Source organism: Tarenaya hassleriana, unplaced genomic scaffold, assembly GCF_000463585.1.
Source record: "Tarenaya hassleriana unplaced genomic scaffold, ASM46358v1 Cleome12, whole genome shotgun sequence".
In the NCBI taxonomy this organism is placed as follows: domain Eukaryota; kingdom Viridiplantae; phylum Streptophyta; class Magnoliopsida; order Brassicales; family Cleomaceae; genus Tarenaya; species Tarenaya hassleriana.
This window is the reverse complement of record NW_010962392.1, coordinates 3527808-3544519: the sequence shown is the minus strand read 5'-3', so window position 1 is coordinate 3544519 and position 16712 is coordinate 3527808. Positions and strand designations below refer to the sequence as shown.

At 36.0% G+C, this 16712-nt stretch overlaps 1 protein-coding gene across 2 annotated transcripts; it reads left to right on the top strand.

The window, feature by feature from the left end:
- Nucleotides 1–510: 510 nt before the first annotated feature.
- LOC104806900 (1-acylglycerol-3-phosphate O-acyltransferase-like) lies at nt 511–13946 on the top strand. Of its 2 annotated transcripts, none has more exons than XM_010531992.1 (9): nt 511–811; nt 1385–1621; nt 1925–1971; nt 2107–2225; nt 2327–2487; nt 2694–2803; nt 2906–3005; nt 13427–13550; nt 13647–13946. In XM_010531992.1, exons 1-9 carry the CDS (start codon nt 630–632, stop codon nt 13779–13781), a joined length of 1215 nt encoding a protein of 404 aa, XP_010530294.1. In that variant the 5' UTR covers nt 511–629; the 3' UTR covers nt 13782–13946. The 2 variants fall into 2 exon arrangements, with proteins under 2 accessions (XP_010530294.1, XP_010530293.1); XM_010531991.2 differs by lacking the exons at nt 511–811; nt 1385–1621; nt 1925–1971; ... (2 more) ...; nt 2694–2803; nt 2906–3005 and adding exons at nt 10742–11080; nt 11636–11872; nt 12206–12252; ... (2 more) ...; nt 12932–13041; nt 13134–13233.
- The last annotated feature ends 2766 nt before the right edge of the window (nt 13947–16712 follow it).

The window sequence follows — 16712 nt, the reverse complement described above, 5'->3', positions numbered from 1 at the left end:
CAAAGTTATCCGATATAAAATTTGAATAGTTATCATTTGACTATTCAAATTTATTAAAAATTCGAATACATATATATACAATACATACATATCATCATTCAAAAAAAAAAAAAAATCAGAAAACCATTATACCCATCTACACACTTATAAACACATATATAAAATTGTTTATACGTATAATGTAATTTGTATATACAATAGAAGATCCATAAAATTTTATAAGAAAATAATTTTATAGAGATAAAAATTTTATTTTTTTAGAGCATTTGACAGTTCTATTTATAATTAAAAATAATTTTTTAGTTAATTAAATAGGTCCTATTAACGAAAGTTAATTTTGGTATTATATATTTTCAAGAGTACCAGAGCTACGGGAAATACGGTTTTCAGTATTTGACTTGAAGTGGGGCCCAGTTTCTTTCTCCTTTGTCAAACACGTCAGCGAACACGTCACGCGACTGTATAAAAGCATGTTCTTCGCGCGGTCCTTCAAGTATACGAGTACGCGGGAGAGAAATCCGATCCCGTGCTAAATTCAGTGAACTTTTCCGTTCAATCTCCGGTGAGTTCGGTGAAATTTTTTGTGTTCTTTGATTATTGTGCCGAGTTTGAATCGTTTGTCGACGAGAATGGCGGAGGAAATCAGCAAGGACGGCCTCAGAACTTCTGCCGATGCCACCGCCGGAGCGACGGATTATTCCGCAGCGGCGGGATCGAGATGGAATATGCTGTGGCCGACTGCTCTCCAGTGGGCCCCTACCTCCAATGACCACATCATCGCCGCCGAGAAGCGCCTCCTCTCCGTCGCCAAGTACCTCTCTCTCTCTCTCTCTCTCTCTCTCTCTCTCTCTCTGCTTCGTGAATTTTGATTATTAGGAGGTTTCTGAAATTCGAATGAGATACGAGATATTGGGAATTCCTGACGTTTTTTGTTTTCTAAACTTAAGAGAATGAATATCTTAATCCGTTCTCTATTCGATTCGAAGGCTCTATTATATAAGATAACAGAAGGAGAAACTCGCGTGAGTTCTCAAAAATCTCTCTGCTTTGTGAATTTGTGCTTGAGAAAATCTTTAAGTCTCTCGTTTCATTTTCCATGTATAGTGATTGGGGTCTGTGAAATGAGAGAAGTAGAGCGTTTTACCATGATCAACAGAATTGTGGCTGAATTTGGAGTGCTCAAAAGCTTGATGTTCGGATTAGAATCTTGATTTCTGCAAATAGATTTGAAACTGATGGATTTTTGTTGAATGCGGGTACATCCTGAGTTGCAATAACACATGTAAACGGAAAAGGTCACTGTAGTTTGATTTCAGGAGCAAATTTAGTTACATATGTACTAGTTAGCAATGACAACTCTTTGTGTGAACATGATCAATCTCAGGACCCCATACGTTCAAGAACAGGTCAACATTGGTTCAGGCCCTCCCGGGTCCAAAATCAGCTGGTTTCGTTCCACGAGCAATGAGCCACGTTTCATCAACACAGTTACCTTTGATGCCAAGGAAGGTTCTCCAACACTTGTGATGATTCATGGATTTGGTGTATCTCAAGGATTTTTCTTCCGGAATTTCCATGCGCTTACCAGTCGTTTTAGGGTTATCGCTATTGATCAGCTCGGGTAAGCGGCTTGAAAGTCATCTCTTTCTTGGTTTGTGTTTTTTTCCCGCTTTTAGTTCAACCGAGCCATGATTTTCCTTCCTGAAAGTTGTAATCTTTGGGCTTGTCTTTGCTTAATCCGTTGAAGGACTGCCTTTCAATGTCTTTGCCTGAAGTTGTTTAGTTAGTGTTGGACTGAACCAATGATCCAAGGGATGTTCTACTGTCTTTGTTTTTATACATGTTATCATTATTCAACCAGGAAAATCGGTAGAATATCTAAATATCCTGATAATTACACTGGTTTTTCGCCATTTCTTGTCAGTTTTGGCGGATCGAGTAGACCTGACTTTACATGCAAGAGCACTGAAGGTAATCAATTTTTTCATTTGAAATATCAGAAAAATGATAACCGACACTACTTTCCTCAACCATTTTCTTGTTCGCTTGTTTAAAGTTGTAGCACCAGTAATGTTCATACCCTTTATCGTTTTTCTTGTTATGCAGAAACCGTGGCATGGTTTATTGATTCCTTTGAGGAATGGCGTAAAGCTAAAAACCTCAGCAACTTTATACTCTTAGGATATTCTTTTGGAGGCTACGTCGCCGCCAAGTATGCACTTAAGGTGAGTTCTTGTCCCTTGTCGTCCGGGATTTGACGAGCAGAAGGTTTCTGTTGTGGGGTTACGGTTTTTAACATTTTCCTGTTTCATGTCCATTGTTGTAGCATCCTGAGCATATTCGACACTTACTATTGGTGGGAAGTGCTGGTTTTTCATCAGAATCAGATGCCAAATCTGAGGATTTTACTAAATATAGAGCAACATGGAAAGGAGCGATTCTTAACCTTTTATGGGAGTATAATTTCACTCCTCAAACGGTGGTCAGGTATGTTGCTTATAAGTACGTTTCGTGTTCTTCCGGCTTATTTTAAAGTTCCCTTATGGCGATATATACAAAAAAAAAAATCTTGACATGGATCTGAAAATTGGGTGAGCGTTTATGCATGACAACATCCACGCTCCTATGGATCATTGTTCAAATTACTGGCAATGTTGCGTTTGTTGAAATTTCTAAATATCCCTTTGATGCAGAGGATTTGGTCCTTGGGGCCCAGGTCTTGTATATCGGATTACAACTGATAGATTCGGTGCACATTCCTTGGGAACCGTCTTGACAGACGAGGAATCCAAATTGCTAACCGGTTAGTCCGATTTTTCTGTTTCCTTCACATGGCACCACATCTGATAATTGTGATGCTGTTAAAAGCTGATGGATCTTTTTTTGTTTGTTTTGCAAATTGAAGATTATTTGTACCATACATCGGCTGCGAAAGCAAGTGGAGAACTGTGTATGAAATATATCTTCTCCTTCGGAGCATATGACCGGAAGCCCCTCGGAAAAAGGTATAATCTCCTTCCAAAGATTACTTCACGGTTTCGGAAATTCTTGGCTATCAAGTCTTGTTTGATCCCGTTTTCGTTGCAAGAAACTGGTAATTTGCACAAAGTTTTAATAGACGGGTCGAGAGACAATCTCTAACCAGTAACGTTACCGGTATCGGCTATCGGCTAACGCGGCCCCATGATTCGTAATGTACCCGAGCCACGCCTTTATAGTCATCCGGTTAAAGATGACGTTTGACGCAGTCAAAGTACATTGCTCGTCATGATGGATACAATAGATATCTCAGGTCTGAGGATCCAAAGTGAACCATCAAATGAGATTCAAGTCATGGATTATATCCAATCGACAATCTCACGCGAGTCATCCAGTTACTTGTTCCAAACAAGTACTCATGACCGTGATCCGTATCCAATACACATGATCATCATTATGATCATCCATCACGCCTCATGTTAGTCTTAATTCATCATTGTTCCCACAATGACAAGCGACTAAGGAATTTAGGATCGTACATCACGATCCATGGATAATCACTATTTATCAAATATGCAAAATAAATAATAAATAAATAATGTATTCATCCAATAAATACATCGTATCATACATGGTTCTCATATCGTATGATCATTCTAGAGCATCATATACATCACGCATAATGCACTATCACCACCATTGCAAGAATCCAGCAAGAACCAGCAAGAAGTGAAGCAAGAACGTGGAGAAGAAAAATTACAGCAAGAATATAAGCAAAAAGCTACAGGAAGGAAAAGAAGATGCAAGGAACTCAACAACAAATTTTACCAATCTTTGATGGAAGAAACTATACTTTCTGGACTGCAAAGATGAAGACAACCTTGAGGTCAAGACGTCTTTGGAATGTTGTAGAGCAAGGCATTCCACCAAAACCAGAAGTTGGTGAAACTCCAACAGAGGAAGAAGTTAAAGCAGTGGAAGATTGGGATGAACTTGATATAAAAAACCAGCTGGCACTCCCACTTATTCAAGGTGCAGTTTCGGAAGAAATTTTTGGCGAAATCTCTGAAGTAGACACTGCAAAAGAAGCTCTCAATATCTATACTTTTAAATTTTTTGATCAAATAATTTATTTTATTTTAATTGGACAATTTTAGAGATATTTACTATCAACAAAGATGCATTTTATACGATTTATTGGGATCCTTTGAATTATGTATGTATACAATATGGATCCCAACACAATCTAATTTTTATCCGAACATATATATCATTTAGCTTTAACACATTTATAAAATTATCATTATTTTTATAACTTTACACGGTTAAAATAGGTGTCATGACCCGACGTCCGAAACCCAATTCAAAAAATAGCGGATTTCGGTTCTAAATTTGTTGACAAAAAATTTAGATTTTCGGACCAGATTCAAATTCGAGTTCGAAAGCCCGATATAAAAATTTTTAATAAAAAAATAAAGAAATTTACGAAAGAATTTGATCTGATCGGTTGGCCCAATCAGAGTTCAAAACCTATAGGGTTGGACTTTAAACTTAGTTATATAGATCTAAAAAAATCGGGCTATTCCGAACGCGAGTTCCTCGGGCCAAGTGCGAGATCGGACTGCCCCGGTTGACATGTTTCTCTCGTTGCTCTCTTGTCCCAACCGTCGCGTTTTAGCTCGTCTTGTCTCACCCTCGGACCCCCCCCCTTCACATGTACCTAAACATTTAGATATTCGTCTTCTTAAAAAAAAATTCATGTACACTTAAACATATATCTAAATATTTAGATGTATGTCCTAAACATTTAGTTAGATATTCATCGTCCTGAACATATATCTACTAATCTAAACATTTAGATATTTGTCGTCTTAAAACAACTCATAGACACCTAAACATTATTTAGATATCCGTGGATAATACAAAATCCTCATATAACTAATCTATATATAATATTAGTTAGATCAATAATTTTTTATTATTTTTAAAAGAACGTTTAAACAACTTTTTGCTGTAGCTAAATCCATAAAAAAATTCCAATACTTCTATCTATCTATACATATAAACACACACGTATATATACATGCTTATGCATATAATATACACACATATACATATACGGAATACATATTTGACATATATACACACAATATATATACATATCAGCATTTGAAAAAAGCAAGAAATGCAAAAAAAAAATATTTGTACCCATGTACACACACTAATAAACACATATATTAACATGTGTATCATCAGTTATATGGTCATGGAATTCTTTCAAACATCTAACAACGTCACCGTTGGTCACAGTGCCGGACCAGAGACAATTATAATTGATTTAGTTTAAAATTTGATAGATTTTATAAAGAAAGTAAAAAAAAAATTAAACAATTGTATATCACAAAAAAGAATGAGATCGGGTAATAACCGACAAAAAAAATAATCAGATGAGGGTATTTGATTTTTCATTCTAATTATAAAATCTTTTGCTTTGAGTCGATTGAATAACTTGTATGAAATATCGGAAAAAATATATACGTTCCAAAAATTCATAAAGTTACACATTTTTTTTAAAAAATAACATTTGCATTGTTGTTAAAAATTTTAATATTTTAAAAATTATTTTTTAGGCACCACCATATATACGCTCTCATTGTTCGGTTCAGTCAAATCAAAGAGAAAAAGTCAAACATTACGGGACGCCACAGAACATTCCATCAGAAAATAATAATAATAATAATAGAAAAAGGGAAATTTTGGTAAACAAATTAAATTCCCCTTGGAGGAAGTTTCTGTTGAAATCTGTCCAATTCAACATCAAACCTGACACAAAAGAGGTAAAAGTCTGCAGCTAGAAGATTCATCCTTTTAACCAGTAAAAGTGTTGGTTTAGTCTTTTGTCTGATAGTCTTTGTTTTGGAATATTTAGAGCCTTGTTATCTATGTTTTTAGCTGTGCTAAGTTACGTTTATGGAGTATGTTTTTGGGGCTCTAAATCTGTGTTTAGAAAGCAAATATGTTTGCTTCTATTTTAACTCTTTATGTACCCAGAAAATTCTGCAATATGAATGTGCAATTTTCAGACTATTTTTCTCATCTTCTTCGTTCTTCTTTTTTCTCTCTGCATTTCCTGAAAACACTAAAGCCATTGGTTTTTTCTTCTAAGCTTAGTGAATTTTTTCATGCACAATGCACAATTGATTTTTCTGGTTTAGAATGAAGCTGTTTTATCAATTTATAACAGCTTCTAACATGGTATCAGAGCGATCATCGAGTTCGGGGATGTTCGCATAATGTACTATCACCACCATTGCAAGAAACCAACAAGAACTAGCAAGAAGTGAAGCAAGAACGTGGAGAAGAAAAAAAATTACAGCAAGAATATAAGCAAAAAGGCTACAGGAAGGAAAAGAAGATGCAAGGAACTCAACAACAAATTTTACCAATCTTTGATGGAAGAAACTATACTTTCTGGACTGCAAAGATGAAGACAACCTTGAGGTCAAGACGTCTTTGGAATGTTGTAGAGCAAGGCATTCCACCAAAACCAGAAGTTGGTGAAACTCCAACAGAGGAAGAAGTTAAAGCAGTGGAAGATTGGGATGAACTTGATATAAAAGACCAGTTGGCACTCCAACTTATTCAAGGTGCAGTTTCGGAAGAAATTTTTGGCGAAATCTCTGAAGTAGACACTGCAAAAGAAGCTTGGGATGTTTTACAAACAGAGTATCAAGGAGATACAAGAGCAAAGAAAATCAGACTTCAGAGATTGTGGAAGCAGTTTTATGCGCTACAACAAAATGAAGGTGAATCTCTTAGAAACTACATGAAACGGATCAGGGAGCTAGCCAATGAGATGAAAGCTCATGGTGGAGATCTGGTTGAGAATCTGGTTGTGTCAAAGATGTTGTGCTCTTTGGAAGAAAAATATGACGCTATGGTAGGAGTGATTGAGCAAACAAAAGATCTGGATACACTCACTTTGCAGGAACTTTTGAATGCTCTACAAGCTCAAGAACAAAGGTTTGATGACAGAAAAGAAACAAGTTCAGAGGGAGCATTTCAGGCTCGATTTAAAGGGATCAAGATATCCAACAAGGGAGAAGCAAATAGAAGTTCTGGAAACTTTAAAAAACCAGAACAGAGAAAAGGAAAGTTTCCAGCCCTTTTGAGCAGCTACAGCCAGCAACATTCTAATGGTTTCATGTCGAGAAACAGGCGCAAACGTCTCAAAATAGTCGACTCCATATTGTTGTGTAAATCCTTTCGCCACTAACCTCGCTTTGTGTCGAGTAACATTGCCTTCTGCATCCAGCTTCAATCTGAAAATCCACTTAACATCCACAACATTCTTCCTTTCTGGTCTTGCGACTAATTCCCAAGTTTTGTTTTTCTCGATCATATGGATCTCTTCTTCCATTGCCTTGATCCATTCTTGATGTTTTACAGCTTCTTCAAGGCTGCCAGGTTCTTCATGCGTTAGATAACATGCTTCCACAACATCTACAGCTTCTTCTAGTTCAACCCTTGGTGTGTCTTGCAACAGATTTTCCATTGATCGAAATCTGGGATGGAAAGTATCAGAGGAAAGAGCTTTGGCTGTAACAAACTCAGCTGAATCAAATCTTTGGCATAGAAGATTCGGTCATTTGGGTTCTACATATCTCCAAGTATTGCAGAATCAGAAACTTGTTTCTGGCTTGCCTAATTTTAAGGTGACTAAAGAAGTTTGTGAGGGTTGTTTGGTTGGCAAACAACACCGGGAACCTTTTCCGAAGGAAGCACAACATAGAGCGAGCAAGAAACTTGAGTTAATCCATTCTGATGTATGTGGGCCGATGGAGACAGATTCATTGGACGGCAGCCGGTATTTTCTCACCTTTATCGACTACTTTACTCATATGTGTTGGGTTTATTTTCTCAAGAGCAAGTCTGACGTGTTTTTAAGATTTAAGAAATTTAAAGCACTGGTGGAAAATCAAGCAGAGACTAAGATCAAGGTCTTGAGAAGTGATCGTGGGGGAGAATATTCATCTAAAGAGTTTGAGTTATTTCTGGAACAAAATGGTATTGAGAAGCAGTTTTCTGTTTCGTATTCTCCACAACAAAACGGTGTTGCAGAGAGACGAAACAGAACAATTATGGAGATGGCTAGATCGATGTTAAAAAGCCAAGAACTGCCTCTCAAATTCTGGGCTGAAGCTGTATATACAGCTGTGTATATACAGAACCGAATGCCGACACGAACGCTTAAAGATAAGACCCCGATTGAAGCTTGGTGTGGGTACAAACCATCTATTGCTCACTTCAGAACCTTTGGATGCATCTGTAATATACATGTTCCCGATCAGAAGCGATGTAAGTTGGATGACAAATCTAGAAAGGGGATATTTGTTGGCTACTCAAGCAGCAGTAAAGGTTTTAGAGTTTATATGCTGGACAAAAATTCCATCGAAGTGTCACGAGATGTCATTTTCCAAGAAGACAAAATCTGGAATTGGAGCCAAAAAACGGAGATACAAAAACACGTCATTTCGCCTTATATCTCTGCTTCTCATCAACTCACAAGACGCCAACAAGATAATGCAGAAAATTCTGAAACAAATCCAGCATATCAAGATGAAGGCAACTCTAGCGAGCCAAGGAGACCCAGATTTCGATCAATGGAAAATCTATTGCAAGACACACCAAGGGTTGAACTAGAAGAAACTGTAGATGTTGTAGAAGCATGTTATCTAACACATGAAGAACCTGGCAGCCTTGAAGAGGCTGTAAAACATCAAGAATGGATCAAGGCAATGGAGGAAGAGATCCATATGATCGAGAAAAACAAAACTTGGGAATTAGTCGCAAGACCAGAAAGGAAGAATGTTGTGGATGTTAAGTGGATTTTCAGATTGAAGCTGGATGCAGAAGGCAATGTTACTCGACACAAAGCGAGGTTAGTGGCGAAAGGATTTACACAACAATATGGAGTCGACTATTTTGAGACATTTGCGCCTGTTTCTCGACATGAAACCATTAGAATGTTGCTGGCTGTAGCTGCTCAAAAGGGCTGGAAACTTTTCCAACTCGACGTGAAATCGGCGTTCCTTAATGGAGAGCTAGAAGAAGAGATTTTTGTTGAGCAACCACCTGGTTTTATTTCTGAAGGAGTAGAAGATAAAGTGCTGAAACTCAAGAAGGCTCTTTACGGATTAAAACAAGCTCCAAGAGCTTGGTATGGTCGTATAGATACATTTTTTCTGGCTGAAGGTTTCGAAAGGAGCAAGAATGAAGCGACGATTTACACACAATGCCAAGGTACTGAAATTTTGGTTGTGTGTTTGTATGTTGATGATCTTATAGTTACAGGAAGTAACTTACAGCTGATGAACAAGTTCAAAGCAAGAATGATGGCAGAATTTGAGATGTCTGATCTTGGAGAATCGAGTTTCTTCCTTGGAATGCAGATTATTCAAAGTGAGAATGGGATTTTCTTAAATCAGAAGAGTTATGCTCAGAAATTAATCAAGAAGTTTGGTATGGAAAACTGCAAGAGTATCAGTACGCCGTTGGCGCCATTTGGGAAGAATACAGAAGATGCAGAATTTATGCAGAATCCAAGTCTGTATCGAGGATTGATAGGAGGGTTGTTGTATTTGACTTCTACAAGACCGGACATTATGTTTGCAGCATCTTACCTATCTCGATACATGAAGTAACCGACAGAGAAACAATTCAGAGATGCCAAGAGAGTGCTGCAATATATTCAAGGCACAATCGAATTGGGAATTCGGTACGAAGAAGTTTCTGAACCTGAATTAATTGGTTTTTCAGATAGTGATTGGGCAGGTTCGAGGGAAGATAGCAAAAGCACCACAGGTTACTGCTTTACCATTGGAAGCGGCATTTTCTCATGGCAATCCACCAAACAAGAGACTGTTGCACAGTCTACAGCGGAGGCAGAATACATGGCGGTTTGCGCAGCGACAAATCAAGCAATTTGGCTGCAGAGAATGTTGACAGATTTCGGGTTTGAAGTTCACAAAGGGATTCCTATCCTTTGTGATAACAAATCGGCAATTGCGATAGGGAAGAATCCAGTGCAGCATCGGAGAACAAAACATATTCAGATCAAGTTTCATTTTGTTCGGGAAGCTGAGAAGAATGGAGACATTAAGCTGAAACATTGTCCGGGAGAAGATCAAGTCGCCGACATATTTACGAAGCCACTCGGAACTCAAAGATTTGAAGAGCTACGTAAGAGACTTGGTTTGAAGCTGAATTGGGACAAGAGGGAGTGTTGAAATCTGTCCAATTCAACATCAAACCTGACACAAAAGAGGTAAAAGTCTGCAGCTAGAAGATTCATCCTTTTAACCAGTAAAAGTGTTGGTTTAGTCTTTTGTCTGATAGTCTTTGTTTTGGAATATTTAGAGCCTTGTTATCTATGTTTTTAGCTGTGCTAAGTTACGTTTATGGAGTATGTTTTTGGGGCTCTAAATCTGTGTTTAGAAAGCAAATATGTTTGCTTCTATTTTAACTCTTTATGTACCCAGAAAATTCTGCAATATGAATGTGCAATTTTCAGACTATTTTTCTCATCTTCTTCGTTCTTCTTTTTTCTCTCTGCATTTCCTGAAAACACTAAAGCCATTGGTTTTTTCTTCTAAGCTTAGTGAATTTTTTCCTGCACAATGCACAATTGATTTTTCTGGTTTAGAATGAAGCTGTTTTCTCAATTTATAACAGCTTCTAACAGTTTCTGCCTCCTTGGCAAACACGTCGGCGAATACGTCACGCGACTGTATAAAAGCATGTTCTTCGCGGTCCTCCAATGAATGAATACGCGCGAGAGAAATCCGATTCCGTACCAAATTCGGTGATTCTTTTTTGTCTTCTTTGATTATTGTATGAGTGTGAATCGTTTGTCGACGAGAATGGCGGATGTAATCAGCAAGAACGGCCTCGGAACTTCTGCCGCTGCCGCCGGAGCGACGGATTCTTCCGCGGCGGCGAGATCGAGATGGCATATGCTGTGGCCGACTGCTCTCCGGTGGATCCCTACCTCCACCGACCACATCTTAGCCGCCGAGAAGCGCCTCCTCTCCATCGTCAAGTACCTCTCTCTCTCTCTCTCTCTGCTTCGTGGATTTTGATTATTAGGAGGTCTCTGACATTCGAATGAGATAGAGATATTGGGAATTCGTGACGATTTTTTTTTCTAAACTTACGAGAATGAATATCTTAATTCGTTCTCTATTCGATTCGATGGCTCCATTATATAGGATGACAGAAGGAGAAACTCGCGTGAGTTCTCAGAATTCTGCACTTCGTGGTGCGAATTTGTGCTCGTCCTGTTTGGTCTGTCTTGGGCTTGAGAAAATCTTTAGGTCTCGTTTTGTTTTCCATGGATAGTGACGGAGGTCTGTGAAATGATAGAAGTAGAGCGTTTTACCAGGATCAACAGAATTGTGGCTGAATTGGTAGTGCTCAAAAGCTTGATGTTTGAATTGGAATCTCGATTTCTGCAAATAGATTAGAAACTGATGGGTTTTTGCAGTTGAATGCGGGTACATCTGGAGTTGCAATAGTATATCTAAACGGAAAATGTCAATCTAGTTAGTAATGACAACTATGTCTTAACTCTTTGTGTGCACATGATCAAACTCAGGACGCCGTATGTTCAAGAACAGGTCAACATTGGTTCAGGCCCTCCCGGGTCCAAAATCAGGTGGTTTCGTTCTACGAGCAATGAGCCACGTTTCATCAACACTGTTACCTTTGACGCCAAGGAAGGTTCTCCAACACTTGTGATGGTTCATGGATATGGTGCATCTCAAGGACTTTTCTTCCGGAATTTCGATGCGCTTACCAGTCGTTTTAGGGTTATCGCTATTGATCAGCTCGGGTAAGCAGCTAGAAAGTCATTTCTTTCTTGATTTGTGTGTGCGTGTTTTTTTCCCTCTTTTAGTTCAATCGAGTCACAATTTGCCTTCCTGCAAGTTGAACTTAAGTTGTAATCTTTGGACTTGCGTCTGCTTAATCCGTCGAAGGACTGTGCATCTCAATGTTTTTGCCGGATGTTATTTAGCGTTGGACTGAACCAGTGATCCAAGGGATGATCTATTGTTTCTTTGTTTTTATATACGTTACCGTTATTCAACCAGGAAAATCGGTAGAATATGCTCTTCACTGCTAAATATCCTGATAATTACGCTGGTTTTTCTCCATTTCTTCTCAGTTGGGGCGGATCAAGTAGGCCTGACTTTACATGCAAAAGCACTGAAGGTAATCATTTTTTCATTTAAAATATCAGAAAAATGAAGACCGTTACTATTTTCATCAATCCCTTTCTTGTTCGCTTGTTTAAAGTCGTAGCACCAGTAATGCTCATACCCTTTATCGTTTTTCTTGTTATGCAGAAACTGAGGCATGGTTTATTGATTCCTTTGAGGAATGGCGTAAAGCTAAAAACCTCAGCAACTTTATACTCTTAGGACATTCTTTTGGAGGCTATGTCGCCGCCAAATACGCACTTAAGGTGAATTCTTGTCCCTTGTCGTTCGTGATTTGACGAGCAGAAGGTTTCTGTTGTGGGGTTTACAGTTTTAACATTTTCCTGTTTCATGTCCATTGTTGTAGCATCCTGAGCATGTTCAACATTTAGTATTGGTGGGAAGTGCTGGTTTTTCATCAGAATCAGATGCCAAATCCGAGTTTTTTACTAAATTTAGAGCAACATGGAAAGGAGCAATTCTTAACCATTTATGGGAGTCTAATTTCACTCCTCAAAAGCTGGTTAGGTATGTTGCTCATAAGTATGTTTCGCGTTCTTCCGGCTTATTGTAAAGTTCCCTTTTGGCGATATATAAAAATTAAATCTTGACATCCACGCTCCTATGGATCATTGATCAAATTACTGGCAAGGTTACATTTGTTGAAATTTCTAGTTATCCTTTTGGTGCAGAGGATTTGGTCCTTGGGGCCCGGGTCTTGTAAATCGGTATACAACTGCGAGATTCGGTGCACATTCCGTGGGAACTGTCTTGACAGACGAGGAGTCCAAATTGCTAACCGGTTAGTCGGTTTTTTCTTTTTCCTTCTGATAATTGTGGTGTTGTTAAAAGCTGATGGATCTTTCTTTTTTTTTTTTTTTTTGCAAATTGAAGACTATTTCTATCATACAGTGGCTGCGAAAGCAAGCGGAGAACTGTGTTTGAAATACATCTTCTCCTTCGGAGCATTTGCCCGGAAGCCCCTCTTAAAAAGGTATAACCTCCTTCCAAAGATTATTTCACGTTTTCCGAAATTCTCGGATATCAAGTTTTGTTTGATCCGGTTTCGTTGCAAGAAACCGGGAATCGATACAAAGTTTAATTGACGGATCCAGATTTCAGACCTGGAAATTGTAGAACTCTAACCATAACATAACGGTATCGGCTATTGGCTCTCTCTTGGGCAGCGCATCGGAATTGAAAGTTCCAACGAGCTTTATATACGGATCCGAAGATTGGATGAACTATCAAGGTGCAGTGGAAGCCCGGAAACAGATGAAGGTTCCCTGCGAAATCATCCGAGTTCCAAAGGTCAGTTTTCGCGCAGCGTAAAAGAAGAGAAAAATAGCAGAACTTAAAGATATCTGATTTCGATTTTGGGTTTTTGGTTTTGGTTGGTGGAGGCAGGGAGGGCATTTCGTGTTCATAGATAATCCGACAGGGTTCCATTCGGCAGTACTCTATGCTTGCCGTAGGTTCATATCTTCTTCGGACGCCGATCCCCAACACGTCCCTCTCCCTGAGGGTCTTCAGTCTGTTTAGTATTATTTATATGTGTTTTATGTGTGTGTGTATATATATACGTTGTTATATCCTCACATGAGGAAAAAATAAAATAGTCAAAATGAAAATTCATTTCATCTGTTATGCTCATTACTTGTTCATTCATTTCTTCTGTTGTATCGGATTTTTTTTTTTCTGGCAGATTGGTGTAATATTTTTGTTTTTTACATTTATCAATTTTTTTTCTAAATATTATGTCTATTAGTTTAAAAAATATTTTTATTAATTTATATATGTTTAATATAAAATACATTTCTTTGAATTTGTAATATTATAGATATATTTATAATAATATTAATAATTCAATATTATAAATATCATTAAGATTAGAATTGTAATACTAAATATAATAACGTTTTAAAATTTTGTTGAGATTTAATGTGAAATAATAAATATACTATTTTAATATAACAATTTTATACATTCATGTGTTTGAATAAAATAATTGGAAATACTTTTATAAAATATACATGCTATTACTTTAATATCAATTATGGATAATTCTACATAAATTACAAATCTTAAAAACATAAAAAAAAAACTCGAACTATTAAAACATCCATTTTTTAAAATCTTTTATGTGATATATCGAGATATGATATGAATGATGAATGATTGTCGATACATAAAGTATGGTCTATGGATAATAAGCGATTTTTCGGAAATCACTAGGTAGAAATGATACCAAGATAAATCAAATGTACACTATAATAAGATAGATATTATGAAGATTGTATATGTATAATATTACACCATCAATAATAATTTAAATGAATTGATTAAGTTTAACTATATTGATAAGATGTAATTAACTTTTTGATTTTCTAAATGAAATTTCAAAATTAGATTTATTTGATCTGTAATAGTTTTAAAATGAGTGATATTTTGAAAAGTGTAACGACTCGCGACCACTACGAAATATCGAAACTACCCTCACACACCAACACGAAACTTTCTAGCGTAATTTACATTCGCATGCATACCGAGACATTTCCTAATAAGTCACCCATCAGAGATGGTTTTAGAGTCAGCACGTTTAACTTGGGAGTTCTCTTGAGATATTCAACCAAAAAGGTAGGTGCACCATTTTGTTATGAGTAATTCAACTAATTCTTTTATGTTATCTTAAACTATATAGTTTCATACATATATAGCCCTCGAATCTCCCTCATTCTGGTGCATTCGATTCATTCTTGTATCCCTTTGGTTTTTGCGGTATTCGAGAAATCGCTCTTTGACCGTGTTATCTGCACCGACGAATACTTTCAACCCTTATTATATTTCAGAATACCACAAAAAGTATTTTTTAGAAAATATGTAAGTGAAAGATAAAACATGCTAAAATATTTTGAATTAACCTGTAGAAAAATTTCAAGCTTCCGTAACACGTTCATATAAAGTTTCACTATCATTCTCAAATTTAAATAAAATATAAAAATTAAAAAAACAAGTTTAAAAAAGATAAACTATATTTTTCTAAAATTTTAATTGTAATTTTTTAAATGATTACGCGTTTTTACGTTTTTTTTGTTTCTAGCTGATTTGTAAATATTAAAATAATTATTATTTTGTAGATTTTAAATAAATGATGAACTTTTGGTTTTGTGACAAATAGTCTGTCAAGTACATGATGTCACCCATGCATACTTTGTCACAATTCGTTTTAGTTTCTGAATCTCACATGGGTTGGCCCCATTCTATTAAAATCTTCATTCATTTTTCTCTCATCACGTTTTCATATTTTTTGTATTTTTGGGATCTATAATTCTAATATAAATTAGTGAAATGTGTTCTAATTTTATATTTTAGAAGGAAATAAAAAGTGTTCTGTCCAACGAAAAGAAAGAAAACTGTCAAATCCCTAAACTTTGTTTCCCTTTCTTGTTCTATATTTCCAAAAATAGTAAATTCTATTTTTTATATATTTTTATGTCGTTATTAAATTATTCATTCTAGCTATACTTTATTACTTTTGCCTTTTGTTTGTCCAATCCATTGTATAAATTATTTTTATCCATGATTATATAATATTATGAATTTTTCACCGAATGCATACGTGTTTTTGGGGGTCTTACAGTAATTAATTTGTTTGGAAATTAAATACCACGATTCATCTGACACCGATCACAACATGCATTTCATATTATAACATATTTTTAAAAAGAAAAAAAACGTATATTAATTGAAGGATCTTACACTTTGTATTTTAGTTTTTTTAATATATATATGGAAAACCTTGAAACCATGTTTATTCTTCGTAAACATATAAAATATTTAAATTTTTCTGTAAAAAGTTATTCTTACATCATTACAATGAAATGAGTATTTTTTCTGAAATGTTGATATAATTTACAATTATCATATATAAATCTACTACATGAATATAGATGGAAAAAAAGGAATCTTTTTTAACGAAAGGTGTTAATCATTTAATTATTCATACGGATTTGTTTAGTTCCAAATAATTTTTTTTTTATAATTTGCATAAAATAATTGAATAACGATTTTTAGTCTTGAGAATTGGTGCATGAAACTAATATTATATTTTTTTGTTAAGTAGTATTTATATTGAGAGTGAATTTACATAGCATAATTCTGAGAAAAATCGGAAGGTATGCTTCTAAATTGCTGTATTGCAAATTTTAAAATTTAAATTTGAAAAATATTCATTCGTTGTGTAATCGTTTCTGTGTGAAAGACTAATTACAAATTTTAGATATATTAAAACGTTTTTAAAATTTTTCAAATCAAACGTCAATATTTATAAATATCCAATTTTAAATATACAATGAAGTTGGAAAGTATCAAACTTTACACTTAAACAGAAAATATAATAAAGCAAAAAAAAAGTTGAATGATGGGAAGATCTGACAAACACACTTCTCTTCTCTCTCTCTCTCTCTCTCTCTC

Coding starts and splice junctions, on each gene's coding strand:
- LOC104806900 (XM_010531991.2), top strand. CDS start 10,875: ATGAGTGTGAATCGTTTGTCGACGAGAATGGCGGATGTAATCAGCAAG. Junction 11,081..11,635: donor CGCCTCCTCTCCATCGTCAA/GTACCTCTCTCT, acceptor GATCAAACTCAG/GACGCCGTATGTTCAAGAAC. Junction 12,506..12,606: donor CCGCCAAATACGCACTTAAG/GTGAATTCTTGT, acceptor CCATTGTTGTAG/CATCCTGAGCATGTTCAACA.